This window comes from Monodelphis domestica, chromosome 4 (assembly GCF_027887165.1).
Source record: "Monodelphis domestica isolate mMonDom1 chromosome 4, mMonDom1.pri, whole genome shotgun sequence".
In the NCBI taxonomy this organism is placed as follows: domain Eukaryota; kingdom Metazoa; phylum Chordata; class Mammalia; order Didelphimorphia; family Didelphidae; genus Monodelphis; species Monodelphis domestica.
In genome coordinates this window covers 328,572,501-328,587,791 of record NC_077230.1, presented here as the reverse complement: position 1 = coordinate 328,587,791, position 15,291 = coordinate 328,572,501, and the positions used below count along the sequence as shown (strand labels likewise).

Below are 15,291 nucleotides of genomic sequence, written 5' to 3'. Positions count from 1 at the left end.
TGTAGTTTTCTAAGTTACTGTGGACCATAGAGAGGGGTAATTCATTTCTACTTGAGATTACTGCTTTAGTTCCCCTTCCTCATTCCATGGATGAGGGAAGTGGGTTTCCGAGGTAATAAGTGACTTGTCCAAGGCCATTTAATTGGTAATAGGACTTGAATATAGGTCTTCTGACTTCATGGACACCTAAGTTGCATAGTAGATAGAACACTGGGCTTGGAATCAGGAAGACTTCCTGAATTCAAATCTGGCCTCAGACATATAGCTTTGTGACCCTGAACAAATCACTTAGTCCCGTTTGCCTCATTTTTCCTCATCTGTAAAATGAGGTAGAGAAGGAAATGCAAAATACTCCAATATCTTTATCCAGAGAACCCCAAATGGGCTCACAAAAATTGGGACATGACTGAAAAAATGACCAAACCATAATGTCTGACTTCACATTTGTGCTCCTTATCACTGCTTCACTCTGTGCAACTCTGGTTTTCCCTTGACATGGAACTACCTCAAATTGTTTCTCTTATTGTCATGTTTTCGTGGAATCGATTTGTGGTATATGTGAAGGATTCCTGTGTATGGATAGGTGTGGTTACTGTCCTACAGGATTTTAAAACCAGGGAGGGAGTTTTTCAAACAAAAAAAGCAAAAAATGTTACCTGGAGTTTTAGAAACATTGTGTTAAAGATTTTAAGTTAAAAAGCTTATTTTTAAGCTAATTTACATGTACTTTGAAAACATGTTTAGAAAGACTTGAAATTTGATCACATCAAGCTTAAATATTTATAATTTAGAATCAATATTGACCTATCTAAAAATCAGGACATGCTACTTCATGGAATTTTTGTGTTCCTGTAGTTTAAGTGGCTACAAAATCTATAGCTATAAGTGATTTCAAGTTTCATGTTTCTTATACTTTGTAGGAGAGCATTTTGGAATGAGGTAATGTATGTAAAAGCAAAGCACTTCACATACCTTAAAGCTCTACATGAATTTCAACTATTATTCAAAAGTAATTCAACTATAATAAGTTATGCCAGCATGAGTGACATAGGAATGAAAAAACCCTAGACTTGGAGTTGAGAGCCTAAATTCTAAACCAGCTTCCTCAGTTTGACCAGCGTTGTAACCATGGATAAGTCACTCAAAGAAATAAGTTTCTTCATCTGTAAAATGGAGATAATAGTATAGTACCTATCTCAGATGGGACTGTTTTGAGGGTCAACTAAGAAATTATGTGTAAAGTGTTTTGTAAACTTTCAAATAATACAAGTGTCCACTATTATTGACATCATTTTTACTGCTAAAGTATAGTCTTTGATTGCTTTGAATTTGAAATTAAATGAATGCCAATGAAATGAAAATATCTAATTGTAACTCTTTACCAGTTAGTTGCTCACCTGCCCCTTTTTCCATTTGCTAAATTGTTTTAATTTTGTGCTATATGTTGACTCATGCATAATTTGACAAATGGTAAAAGGATACCATTTTAATTTTCTTACATGTAATTCTATTTGCTTTCCTTTCTAGGTATGAAAACTTTCAAAGGAGACTAACTCAGAACCCTCATTTTTGGAAAACATGATTTAAATAAAGTACTTTTTAACGGGTTCTGAAGCCTTGTCATATTTTGAAGATAATAAACCAGTTGCCATTTAAAAGCATGAGGATGTAAGAATAATGAACTCTAAATTGAAAAACTACTTCTTGATTATTAAACTTAGTTAAAATTTTAAGAATTTAAATTAAAAACAATCTAAAATGTGCAAAAATGTGTTGGTGTTATTTATTTACAAATTTCATAACCTATTTGGTAAGAGTTAAAGTAGGCTGATTTGATTAAATATGCACTAATTAAAATAGATTTTTAATTTTGATGCCTCACTGAGTAATGTAAAACTTAGTTTAAACTGGCATCATGTTTATAAAATCTCTTTAGCTTGCTTTAATGAGATTGGCCCAAATTCAATAACCAATTATATAAAATTTATTTAGTAGATTATACCCCTTTAAAACTTCATAAATATGCAAATTTCCATGTATTAAAAATAACAGAACTAGTTTTTTCTTACGATTGTTATGAAAAATGGCTTAAGTTTTTATATGCTGAAAACTCAAACTTTTTTCTGCATGTTTAAAACAACTGTAATGTTCATTTGTGAGCACTAATAGTGCTTTAGATATATAGAATATTGAATTTATTACCTGTGCATGATTTAGAACATTAGGGGGGGAGTTGGGAGAATAAAAACCAACACTTTTCTACCTTGAAAAATCTTTGTACTTTTAAAGAAAAATACACACAAATATTGTGTATTGTTTTTGTGCCTATTTGATGAGAGGGCAAGTATTCTTAGAGATCCTTTTTTTTTCTTTGCACATATCTTTTTTCCCCCTTTTTAAAATTTAGAATAATTTTCAATGGTTACATGATTAATGATCCCCCCCCTTCCCCCAAGGCTCCACTGGGTTATACTTGTATCATTGTTCAAAACCTATTTCCATATTATTCTTATCTGTAGTAGAGCGGTCCTTAAACATCAAAACCCCAATCATATCCCTGTCTCACTATGTGATCGATGACATATTTTTCTAATGCATTTCTGTTCCCACAGTTCTTTCTTTGGAAGTGGATTATGTTTACAGATCCTTAACCCAAGCTCTCTTGATAATCCAGTAGAACCTATAATTTGTGTTGCTGTGTTTCTGATAAAAAGTATCCTTGTGCTTTCTTTCTTTCCATAACCTTTATGGTTGTGTTTTCATAATTTAGTTTTAACTACTCTAGGCTTAATCTCACTAGTCACTATAAAATTCAGGTTTTGTGTAACTGGTATTACACCATTGCAGAGATTAAATGGTTATTCTGTACAGAATTACGGAAAGGGAAATGAAGGTAGGCCTTAGTACCTACTTGCACTATTTAACTTTGATCCATCTATAATGTTGACACAATGGGGAAAGCTAGTAAACATCATCTTATTTCAGGTTATAGTGACAGACTTGATATTTGTTTATTACAGATTTTAAATAGTATAGTTTGAAAGTCTGTTCATAAATTTACCTAAAGAATAATGAAGGAAATCATTCCAAAAATAATATTTATGCTAACTTTATTGTACTGTGTTTTCTCTTTGCTCCTCTCCTTTGACTGAATTCCAGAGTCCTGAGAGAGGAGACCATTTCCCATTGTCCAGTCCTGCCTGTCTGTCTTTCGTCCATCCTGCTTCTATGATGTTTCTTTCCCCAGACAGGCTTGTCTCCTGTTCTCTCTCTCTGTCAGTGTCTAGCCCCCATGTCTCTGCCCCCCAACCTCTGTTCTGCCTCTAGGTTCTGGCCAGGTGTTACAACTCCTGCTGTCATTTCTCTGACCCATGTATCGTTAAACCATGTGCTGACCCTTTCCTCTGGGTGTATGGTCACCTTTTTCCCTCCCTCCCCCAGGTCTGAGGGAAAATTTGAATTGGGAAGTTGGAGACAAGTGTAAATTAGGAACTTACGAAATGGTAATGTGGTAGATAGTGTTGAGCCTGGAGTCAGGAAGATTCATCTGAGTTCAAAACTAGACTCAGACTCTCACTATCTATGCGACTCTTGGCAAGTCACTTAATCCTGTTTGCCTCAGTTCCCTCATCTGTAAAATGAGCTGGAGAGGGAGATGGTAAACCTCTCCAGTATCTTTGCTAAGACGTCTCCAAAGAAGTGATTACAGTCAAGACATGATGGAAAAATGACTAAACAGCAAATAGGGTTGTTACATACACATCAGTGCAGTTGGCTAGGGAAGGGCTCTCTGGACCTAAAACTTGGATTTGATGCCTCAGATAAGCAATGAAAATCATTCTTCTTAAATAACTATTAAGGGGGCAGCTTGATGACTCAGTGGATTGAGAACCAAGTCTAGAGACAGGAGGCCCTAGGTTCGAATCTGGCTTCAGATACTTCCTAGCTGAGTGACCCTGGGCAAGTCACTTAAACTCCATTGCTTAGCCCTTACCACTCTTCTGCCTCGGAACCAATACTATGTATTGGTTCCAAGACAGAAGGTAAGGGTTTAAAAAAAAATGAAAATAGTAGGTACTTACAAAATTATGATTGATTTAGAAAGATAAAGAAGTTTAAAATGTGATTTTTAGGACAATTCTTTAATAATATAAATGATCTTGAGTTAGCACTATCACTATGCAAACAGTGATACTAATCTCAAAATGCATATTTATATTTGGCAGTGGAGTAGAACTATTCAAATGCTAATTCACTCTTAGTGTTACTTATGCTGTAGCTAGATATCTGTCAATAATCACTTAGTTGTCAATACTTGTAGTCTCAATCTTCTAATTTACTTAGCGGATAAGGTTCAACCTCAAGATTATGCGGGACAAGAGGACTGCTAGACTTTCTGCTAAAATCCCATACATACATTGCCTCATTGTGGTGTCGAGGTGACTCCATCTACAGAGCTCAAAAATAGGATGCTCTTCACAGACAGTACAGATCTACCCTAGCTATAGGTGTCCAACCAGAAAGTTTGACATTAGTGGATGAATAATTTGGCTATGGCAGTTCCTGGAGACTTTAGGGAAAGGCTTCTTGTGTGAGGTAGATTCTTTGGGTGGCTTATGGGAGGAGCTGGAAGGGAATTGCACGGGTCAAAAGGGAATAGACAGATTACAATCTACTGTTTGAGGCCGTGCCTACACATGAAATGATGGATCAGTTGAAATTTAAATGCCACAACATATTCAATGATAACTTTTGGGAATAAATGGGTAAGTACATATCGTCTTATTTTACAAGCTCCAGAGGCTCGATACAAAACATTAACATGGAAATAGAAGTATCATAGATATAATTGTGTTTCCTGATCTGGTAGGTTGAGACTTCCTCAAAGTTCTGACAAAGAGTTCTAGGCCTTCTACCTCACAAACATCCTTTTTCTTCCCTGGTCCCTAACACATGCAGTCCTCCTCTAGTCTGTTTCTTGGACTTGGCTGGTTTGTGGCATTTTTCATCTTACATTTTTAACTTGGTAGTTTCTTAAACTCTCTCTAGGGACCCTGAATCTCCTAACTGTGTAATTTCTCTACCCTAGAACTTCATTTCTCAGCATTCCATGTTCCTTCTCACATTAAGTTGGTTACGTGTACTGATTCCATGGGGAAACTAGGTATATGAATCTGAGAGATTTCTCCATGCTTGTTTTCCATGGGAATCACAGGGAGGACTGTGTAATTAATTTCTGTATCCTAGAACTCCAATTTCCAGCATCCCATGTTCCTTCTCACGTTACGTGCTGACGTAGGGAGGATATAAATTTGGTGTAACCCTGCCTCTTGCTCTCTCTTTGGGTGATAGTACACTGTAGAGGTGAGGTGAGGGAGATGCAGGGGAACTCCCTCACGTGATTTTAATTTTTTAGATAATTAGGTTTTTTAACTTTGTTTTCTTTTTATTCCTACTTCAAGTGATTATTAAACTATAAAATGTAATTCTTGGAGTGTTGGATATTAATCTAAATCCTATGTGATCTTCCTGGTTTCTGACTGGGTTCCCTGAATTATGTTGTCTACTATATTTTAGCCATAACTTTCTCTTCCTCTATTTTGTTCATACAACTGCCATATATTTTTTAAAGGTTTATTGATTGTTTTTATATCAGTTATTTCCCATCCCATTGAACTCTCCTTTGTTATATAGCAAAGATCAAGCAAAATCATCTTATTTCTTGACTGACAGCATATGCAACATTCCATACATGCCATTACTTTCCTTTCTATCTCCTGGATGGGATTGATCATTTTAATTATTCTTGTTTTAGTTACCTAATAGTATTGTTCTCATCTATATCATTATTACCTATGTTCTCCAAGTCTAGCTTTCTTTGCTTTTTATCAGTTCATACAAGTCTTCCTATGTTTCTCTGAATTCTTCACATTTAGTAATTGCATGACATTTAGTTACAAGCTTATTCAGTCATCTCCCAAATGATGGGTACGCATTTTATTTATTTAGCAGTTTTTTGCTACCACAAAAAGTATCGTGCTAATTTTAGGGTATGTTGTTTTTGTTTTTAATCTCCTTGGGATATGTACAACCTGCCCTTCTGTCCTAAAAATCCCTGGTATGTCTTCTGGACTTTTCATTCTAATGATCATAGAGCTGCAAGAGACCTTAAGAGATTGTCGGGTTCAACTGTTTATTTCGCAGAAGAGACAGAGACCCAGAGAGGAAAAGATTTAGCCAAGGTCACAAGGTCATCAATAACTAGAATTCAATTCAAAGTCTGGGTCTCTGATTGTAAATCTAGTTTTCTTTATAAGACTTTTACAGAATTGCTTTGTATTTTTTCTGTATCTACATATATGTATGCATATTATCTCCCCCCAAAGAAGGTAAATTCCTTCAGATTAAGGTCTATCATACTCATTATATCCTTAGTGCTTGGCACACAGTAGTTAATAAATGCAGATTTGTTATTTTCTAATATATCACACTGCCTTTAAAGTAAAAGGTTTATTCTGACAGATTAAGAAAGATAAGTCAGAGATGTCACTATAAAGGAGATATAACTGGATTGGGAAGGAGAACAGTAAAGGATTCCATCTCCCGCTCCCTTCCTGGGAGAGAAAAAATAAGGAGGAACCAATAGCCTAAACTTCCAGGAATTTGCTTTGGCAAGGCATCTTTACTTTCCTTCCCCAAGTGACAGCATCTACTTTTGGCATACTGATTTCAGTGCCAGATGGTCATGGGAATAGGAATGGATTTGAGAAGAAAAGCAGCAAACATTTACTAAGTGTGTTGGAAAATTAATATTGAATTGGCATGTATTGTAAAATTTCCTCTTTAGTTCTGTCCCCCTTCCCCCAAATCAAACCCAATCCATCTGATTCTAAGACAAAAGCTACAGTTTCTCTTCCAAGCTATGGAACTGGGTTAGGTGCTCCCTTTTGTTAAGATCTTTGAGGATAACAGGGCTGAGCAGCCATTTGACCCACTTGAAAGATTGTCAGTAAGCTCTAGCTGTCATGCACTAGGCAGCCACTTGGTGGGGAGAAAGGAGCTTCTTGGTGTCCTTAAGACTCACCTCTTCCTGTGATAAAGTAATGGAGGACTTGGGGGCTTAGTCTACTTTCTCAGTGATGATTTCCCAATCAGAAATTTCTTGGAGGGGGATTAAGTGATGCCATCACAAGGGGGCATATATTATGGTTTGTTTCAGAAGAGTCTTTTTTGCCCTGCTCTCTCACTCCCTGGTATCTATCTGTTCAAAGTATGGAGGGAGTCTATTGGCTAGTTGAGATTTTCTTTAGCAGCCATTTAATTAACTTAAAAATTAAGAAATACTGCTCCTTTTTAAAAAACTTACCTTCTGTCTTAGACTTAATACTGTGTCAGTTCCAAGGTAGAGGAGAGGTAAGGGCTAGGCAATGGGGGTTAAGTGACTTGCTCAGGATCACACAGCTAGGAAGTGTCTGAGGTCAGAGCTGAACCCAGGACCTCCCATCTCTAGGTATGGCTCTCAATCCACTGAGCCACCTAGTAGCCCCAAAATACTGCTTATGAATTCAGTTAAGTGCCTAATGTAAAGAGAATACTATGCTAATCTTAGTGGGGAGCGAGGACATGATCTCTGTCTTCATGTAGCTTATCATCCAGGAGAATTCAAAACAAAACAAAACACACTTTAGACCTTCCATCTCCACAGTTTCCATTCATCAGATGGCAGTAATGCAGAGTACTAGAAAAATGACCCTGGGTGGCATATGTTCTGAAAACTGGAATGTAGGATCATAGATTTAGAGCCAGAAGTGTTTCTCAAGTCTAGTCCAACCTCATTTTATAGATGAGTAAACTGAGGCCTAGACTTTGGGTCATATAGCTAGTATCAGAGGTGAGATTTGAACCGATGTCTTCACTTGTAAATCGAGGGCTCTATGTCTTCTGTGCTACTTAGATTATTCTGGAGAATAGAAGAAACTGAGAAAACCTTAAAATGAGAAAATAAATTCTGGCATTTTTAAGACATTTGCCAGATACCTAAAAATATACACTGGCAAAATGGCAAAAAGTAGTGAATGCTTATAATGAAGATATGCTGTTCCTTTACACAAGTTAATTTTATGGAATCCAAGGCTTAGCTTCACAGAGCAAGAAGGAACCTTATGAGTCTTAATTAAAAAATAAGGAACTAGGGCTCAGAGAAGTTGAGTAACTTGCCCACGGACAAATAGCCAGTAAGTGGCTGAGCCAGAATTTGAAATTAGATTGTCTAATTTGATATCCTTTATTTCCATTCATGGCCCACTAATTTCAGTGCATCTTCTTTTCATGGAGCCATCATGTGACTGACATTTTGAAAAACTTCCAGTTGGTTTGGAGAAGATAGTTTTCCTCTATCTTTCAGAACCCCCATCAATTTCTATAGTATCCTTTTCCCTCCAATGCCATCTCTATTCTGTGGGTATGTAGGTGTGTGTGTTATTCTAGAACAACATTGGCGAAGATGTGGCAGGTGTGCAGAGCTGGCACTCAGGGAGCTGCTCAGTTCCCCCTCTTCCCATTACCCATGGACATTTTTTGCATGCCCCGTCCCTCTGCCCAACTGCCCAAAGCAAGCACTTCCTCCCTCAGCTCTCTCCAGTAATGCAAGAGCTCACAGACAGCTTGAATTTGCCCACTGGGCACTCGAACTGGAAAAGGTTCACCAACACTGTTCTAGACTGTTACTAAATCTGTCTGAAGACCACCTCTTTGAATACTTAGGAGGCAAGCTTGATGGTAATACAAATAGCCATAACAATTCCCATTTCTATACTGCTTTAATATTTACAAAATGTTCTCACAAGAACTCTATGAGGTAAGGAGTATAAATATTACCCTTATTTTCTAGAATGGGAAACTGAGACTTGGAGAAACACCCTCCAACAGCTTACCTATGATCACACAGTGAGTAGATATCAGAGATAGGAATTCTACCCTAGTCTTCTGAGTCAAGTCTCTCCATTGAACCAACCTGGCTTAAACCAGGCCACCTTGCATAAGTCTGCTTCCAGCTTCTCTCTCTTCCCCCCAAGTATATCATGGGACCCTGTGTCCAGAGGACCATATAATCAAATTAGACAACAGGGTAAATATATTAAAGTAGCCACGAAAAGTCTGCTTAGGATCTCGGAGTTAGAAAGTCCTTTCCAAGCCTAAGACTCTCAGTCATAGAACAATAATAATAGCATCTTTTCAGAACTTTAAAGTTTGCAAAACACTTTCCACAGGTTAGCTTATTTGATCTGCACAAACAAAAATAGGTATTATTATTACTCATTTTACAGATGAGTTAACAGGCTCAGAGAGCTTGAATATCTTGCCTCTGGTCAAATTACATCTGAGTCAGCCTTTAAGGCAGGTCTTTCCTGACTCCAAGAACAGCCTGCTGTCCCTTCTTTCCTGCTGCTCTCAGTAGGTTGTAGTGATTTCATTTATTACCTATCAAAAGAGCAGCGTAGTATAATGGAAAGTGTCCAGATAATGTGGGTGTAGTTCTAACCTCTGCTATTTCCAGGGTGACCCCTCTAGCCCTCAGTCTCTTCATCTGTAAAATGAGAAGACTGACCTCATTGACCTCTGAGATCCTTTTTCATTCTAAACACTGACATGAAGACTCGAATGTCATACACAAACTATGGATAAGGGACAGTCTTCACTTTTGCCACCTGCTAGAGATTTATTCCTAAAATTGTTCACTTAAAATGGCATCTGGGCTGGCATTAATGATATCTGTTAAGTCTTTTTCAGGAAAAAAAAGATCCTGGTAATAAATAAGTTTCTTGTATTACCATTTTTGTTCTTTAACCAAGAGCCTAGCAACTATGGAAATGTTGGTTTTTTGAGAGTGGAATAAACTCTCCAGCACCGGGAGAGTTTCAGCAAGTCCATAAGCATTGGTTAATTTTGCTTTATTCAGGCCTGCACTTTCATTAATATTGGTAACTCCCAGTGTGGAAAATAGATTGTAGTTTATCTGCAGTCTATAATTGAGAGTTGTCTAGGGCATTGCACTGAGAAGTGATTTGCTGATGATCACACAGCCCATGTGTATCAGTCAGAACTTGAATCCAAGACTTTCTGACTCCAAGACCAGCTCTCTGTCTTCTCTATGCTTTCCATGTTGCCTTTTATTGGCTCTAGAAACTAAGTGATCTAAGCACAAGTGACAAAGAACCCCAAGCAACCCCCATGTTGATATTTTCTAAAAATGGGATTTTTAGATAAAAGGACATCAGGGATGGAAGCAAAAAGGTTTCTATTACTAGGATCTTGAAAAGAAATGGGTAAAATGTTTGGTGACAGTGTTCATTGCAAAGGTGAGTCAAAAGTTTCAGGCTTTTTCTCTGCTCATAAATAAACAATGGGGACCACATTATAGCCAGTTATGCATATTTATTATTTATAGACACAATCTATTAAACATGGGAAAGATCTATTATGTCACCTTTGTACTCCAGGTCACCCAGAATAATCTGGGCTCTTCCATCATATTTTCTGTTGCTTTATTTCAACTTTTGATGGATTCACAGTCCTGTAGGTGTGGGTATTTCCTGCAGTGGCACAGATTGAAAACAGTAAGCTTTCTCATTCTGTCCTTTCCCTCCCCAATATCTTCCATAGAGACTCCACTCAACCTACTAGAGACCTTATTTAAGTTTGTTTTTTAAAGAAAATCCTTTATTTTGTAGGCCAAATGTTAGTATCTGATAAATGAGTGACACTACTGAAGACACTCAATTACTAAGAATTTCCAGTAGCTTAAAAGAAAGCAGATCATTTAATCTAAACTCTCCATCTTTCTTGTCCTTTGCATCGCCTTCCTTTTGCTCTGACTTGGCATTGTTGTGCATGGCTTTGGCAAATGCTTTTCAACACCACCCTTAGTTGCTTCATATACAATTTCAGTTGGTCACCCCAACTGACTGATAAGTGGACCAAGCTGTCCGGAGGGGAGGGCCACACTCAAACATACTTCATGCCTGCTGAAACTGAGGAGGGAGAGGTCAGTGTATTCTGAATCAGTTCTCCAGTGTGTGAAAGAGATTCTCCAGAGAGAAGATAATGGCAGCACCTGCTCTTGGACTTCAGTACTGGCCAGAAGAGGAGCCATGATTTCTGGAGTCAGGACAGTGGCCAAGTCAACTTGCTGTCTTGTCTCCAGATGGTGTATTCAGAGTAGTCAAAATGTTCTGAAGATCCCTCTGTTGAAAGGCCTGGGTTGAGAACCTGTTGCTGTGCTGGTTCTATTGCTGGAAATCAGGGCAGAGCTTGCACTAGTGGCAGTGGCAATGGCTTGAGCATTGGATGCTGGGGTAGCTAGTTAAGTGTCTGAGGCCAGATTTGAACTCAGTGTGATCCTTCCTTCCTTTTTACTTATTTGTAAACAATTACTTATTTGTAAAATAAATTGTATTGATACCTTCTGTCTTTATATCATAGTCATTTCTGGATATACTGTCTTTCCCTCACCCTGGATTTACCCTCTTTTATAACTAAGAAAAACAATTAAGCCAAACATTACACCCAGTAACCTCATTCCACATTGATAGATTCCCCACTGAAAGTCAGAGATGTTTGTTTTCAGAAATCAGGATTATTATTCCGATTAGTCAGAGGTTAGCTCTGTGTCCTGTGTTTCAGTGTCCTTTTTATTGACATTGTTGTAGTCTTTGTATGATTCTCCTGATTCAGTGCCTTCCTGAATCATTTCCTATAAGACCTCTCCCTGTTTCTGTGAATTCCTCATATTCAGCAATTCTCAGGGGGCAAAAATTTCTAGACTAGAATTTGTTCTGTGATGGGTACTTCATTTTCAGACTGTTGTTTTCCCCATCACAAAAAGCACTGCTATGATGCACTGTGGTAATATAAGGGGCCTTTATGATTGAGATTCATTAGTGAAATTGATGGTTCAAAGGGTATGGATAGGTTTTCTCACATGATTCACGTAACTTTTCTCACATGATCCCAAATTGTTTTCCAGTATGATTGGACCAACTCATGAAGTAATGGATTAGGGCACTGGATTTGAATTCAGGAAAACTTGGGGTTCAAATTCTATCACATATAGTGACTAGCTCTTTGATCCTAGATCTCTCTGAAGCTCAGTTTCCTCATCTGTAAAAAGGGTTTTGGTTTTGATTTTTACAAACCTTTCTAGCTTGAAATTTACCAACAGTGTATTAATGTGCCTATATTCCCTCAGCTGCCAGTGCATTATATACGGTCTGGTATTGCCATTTAACTTAACAAATATATTTTCCAGCTATATTGTTTATTTCACTAGAATTTCTTTGCATGTTCCTTGTCCCCTTTCCAGAGAACTCTTTTCCTCTCTTCTTTCTCCTCTCTTTTTCCTTCTCCTTTCCCTCTCTACCTTCTGTATTCGAATCCATACTTAGTATTGATTCCAAGGCAGAAGGGAGGTAATGATGGGGAATTAGGGTTAAGTGACTTGCCCAGGGTTACAATATATGAATTATATTGTATAAAAAATACAATATATAAATACATATATACAATCTATAAAGTGTCTGAGGTCATATTTGAAACAAGGGCCTCCCATCTCCAGATCTGGTTCTTTACACCACTGAACCACCTATAGCTGCCTTGTAATAATTTTTCCCCCCTAAACTCTTACCTTCCATCTTAGAATCAATACTGATCTAAATTAGAAGGGTGGTAAGGGCTAGGCAATGGAGATTAAGTGACTTGCTCAGGGTCACACAACTAGATAGTGCCTAAAGTCATATTTGAACCCAAGACCTCCCATCTCTAGGTCTGGCTCTCAACTCCCAAAGTCATTTTGTTGACCTGTAATAAGTTCTTTTTTCCACCTTCTTCTCTAGAAATTTACCTTCCATCTTAGAATCAATATTGAACTAAGGCAGAAGAGTGGTAAGGGCTAGGCAGTGGGGATTAAGTGACTTGCCCAGGGTCACCCAGCTAGGAAGTGAGGCCATGTTTGAACCCAGGACCTCCCATGTCCAGGTCTGGGTCCTCGGTCTACTTGAGCAGTCACTAAACTGCCACATGATAAATTCTGCGTGTGTGTGTGTGTATGTGTGTGTGTGTATGTAAACTTGATCTTTAATGACTTATCCATTTGAAATATAGTCTTCATTTGGCCATAGGGGCAGGGAACTTAATAGATGTAAATTTGGTTATTTAAATTTCATATGACACTTAATAAATTCTTAATAAATATTTGTTAATTGATAGAAATTTCAGAGAAGGTCCCGAACTATATTCCCAAGTGGGTGTTTTCTACTCAGTTGAAATCCCAAACCAGACAATACCAAGGGGATGGGGGAACCCAAACCCCAAAGCACTCGAAACAGTGGAAGGAGGGCTGGACTTGAAGTCAGAGGTCCTCCAGATGTATCGCAGCTCTGACACTTGAACGAGCTGTGTGACTTTGGACAAACCCCAGGGAAATGGGGAGAAAGATACTCGCCCTACTCCCAGGGTTCAGGTGGGGAAAGGGCTTTGTGAACTTGAAAGCGCTCTAGAAATTAGAATTATGATGTCCTCTCAGCCTTTTTCTTTCTAGATCGAGTTTTGAAAAGTCTGTTCCCCACTTCCCACTCCCTTGGAAATCCTGAAGAGCCTGCCTGGTCGAGGTTTTTCTTGACTTTCTTCTTCGAGATAACGCTGCAGTTCCTTTGCAGAGAGGCACCAAGAGTAGAAACTAAAAACCAAAACGAACCCCCCTTCCCCTCCCGAATTCCAGGGATCTGAGGGATATTTGACTCCGGCTCAAATGTCCTTCATTGGTGAAGAAGGGTAGAGCGCTGGGCACAGAACGCCCCTAATCTCCGCTCAGCGCCCAGTGCCTCCAGCTGCCAGTCTCCGGTTCCTCTGGGCTTTCACCCTTCCCTAGAAGGACAGGAGAGTGGGAGGGGGTGGGGCTGAGGCTATTGTGACTCGTTTCCCAGCAACAGCGAAAGCAGTCTGAGCGCCCTAGCAACGCGGAGAACGTCCACCTCCTGCTCCCGTGCTCTGAGGTCTCGGAGTCTCCTCCTTTCATCCCCGCCACGCCCCCGTGCCCTTCTCCCCCAAGCACAAGCCCGGGCACTTCTCTTCTAGCTTGACCAGGGCTGAGGCTGCGCTGCCATCGCGCCTTTAGGGAGCCCTAAGGAGTCTATAGGGGTGACTTCAAGGGACAGGGAAAGGGCGGGGTGCCGGAAGAAATATCATTTAAGAAGAGAAGGAAAAACCATAATAATAGAGAGAAAGAATGAGAGAGTGAGAGAGTGAGAGAGTGAAAGAGAGAGAGAAAGCTAGCAAGCATACGAAGAAAGAGAACTCAAGGAAAAAGAAGTGGAGGGTGCCCTGGGGGTACCCAGGGGGCTTGAAAATTAGTTTTAAATATATCAAAGCAAAGAAAGGTACAAAAAAAAATCACACAGAAAAAAAAAAAAACCCAAACCAAGCAGCAAAATCCAAACTCAAGAAATCACCCGCATTGTTAAAGGAATTCAGAAGCCAAGATGTTGGATTCCATCCACCCAGCCCTCCTCGAAATAGGCAGACAAGTGTTCCCCACACTGCCTTCGCTGTCTCAAGATGGTAAGGTGTCAGAAGCCTATTGGGGATTCCTATAGGGGTGGGTTTGCCAGTCTATCCCTATCCTCCAGGCTAGCTAGGTCTGTGAATCTTAAGCGATTCAGGACGAAGGAATGGAAGGATGAAGGAATGGAAGGAAGGATGGATGGATGGATGGATGGATGGATGGATGGATGGATGGATGATATTGGCGATGGAAGGGACATTTGGAAAAGAACCAAGAATTTCCGAGATTGTAAACTTGAGACAATGCTTCTCTTGGGATGGAATCTTGCGTTGGAATTGGCTTTAATTTAAATGGGCCATTTGAGGGTCAGGGTTATGGACACTAATTTAGATCCCTCCTCAGAAAACACTTAGAAAAGTGGCCGTGGTGGGACTCTACTTTGAACAGAGGCTGTAGGCTCAGAATTCTAAGATGGGAGGGGATCTCAAGGGTTATATTGTCCTTCCCTCTTATTTAACAGTTGAGGGATGAGAAATTAGTTCAAAGTCTCCGATAGTAAATGATAGAGCTGGTATCATAGGTTGTATCTGTGCTTTGGGGTGAGTCCTTTTTCCTTGGATCTCCTATGTCTGTTTGCTTTTTGTTTCTATGGCACCTATTGTCATTTGCTGAGAAAAGGGATAATGCTTTGTGGCCAAGAGCTTGTATTTGGTGGGTTGGAAAGATATTTACTC

At 39.0% G+C, this 15,291-nt stretch overlaps 2 protein-coding genes across 3 annotated transcripts in view; both read left to right on the top strand.

The window, feature by feature from the left end:
* HIKESHI (heat shock protein nuclear import factor hikeshi) overlaps positions 1-1,769 on the top strand; it is a 39,740-nt gene extending 37,971 nt beyond the window's left edge. For both annotated transcript variants that reach the window (XM_001362490.4, XM_007490835.3), the window contains one exon: positions 1,528-1,769. In XM_001362490.4, coding sequence (XP_001362527.1) covers positions 1,528-1,582 — 55 coding nt within the window. In that variant the 3' untranslated portion in view covers positions 1,583-1,769. The remainder of the gene's footprint in view (positions 1-1,527) is intronic.
* A 12,240-nt stretch (positions 1,770-14,009) lies between these two features.
* The window catches only part of CCDC81 (coiled-coil domain containing 81), an 81,360-nt gene continuing 80,078 nt past the window's right edge, over positions 14,010-15,291 (top strand). The window contains exon 1 of the mRNA XM_007490834.3: positions 14,010-14,613. Coding sequence (XP_007490896.1) covers positions 14,535-14,613 — 79 coding nt within the window. The 5' untranslated portion in view covers positions 14,010-14,534. The remainder of the gene's footprint in view (positions 14,614-15,291) is intronic.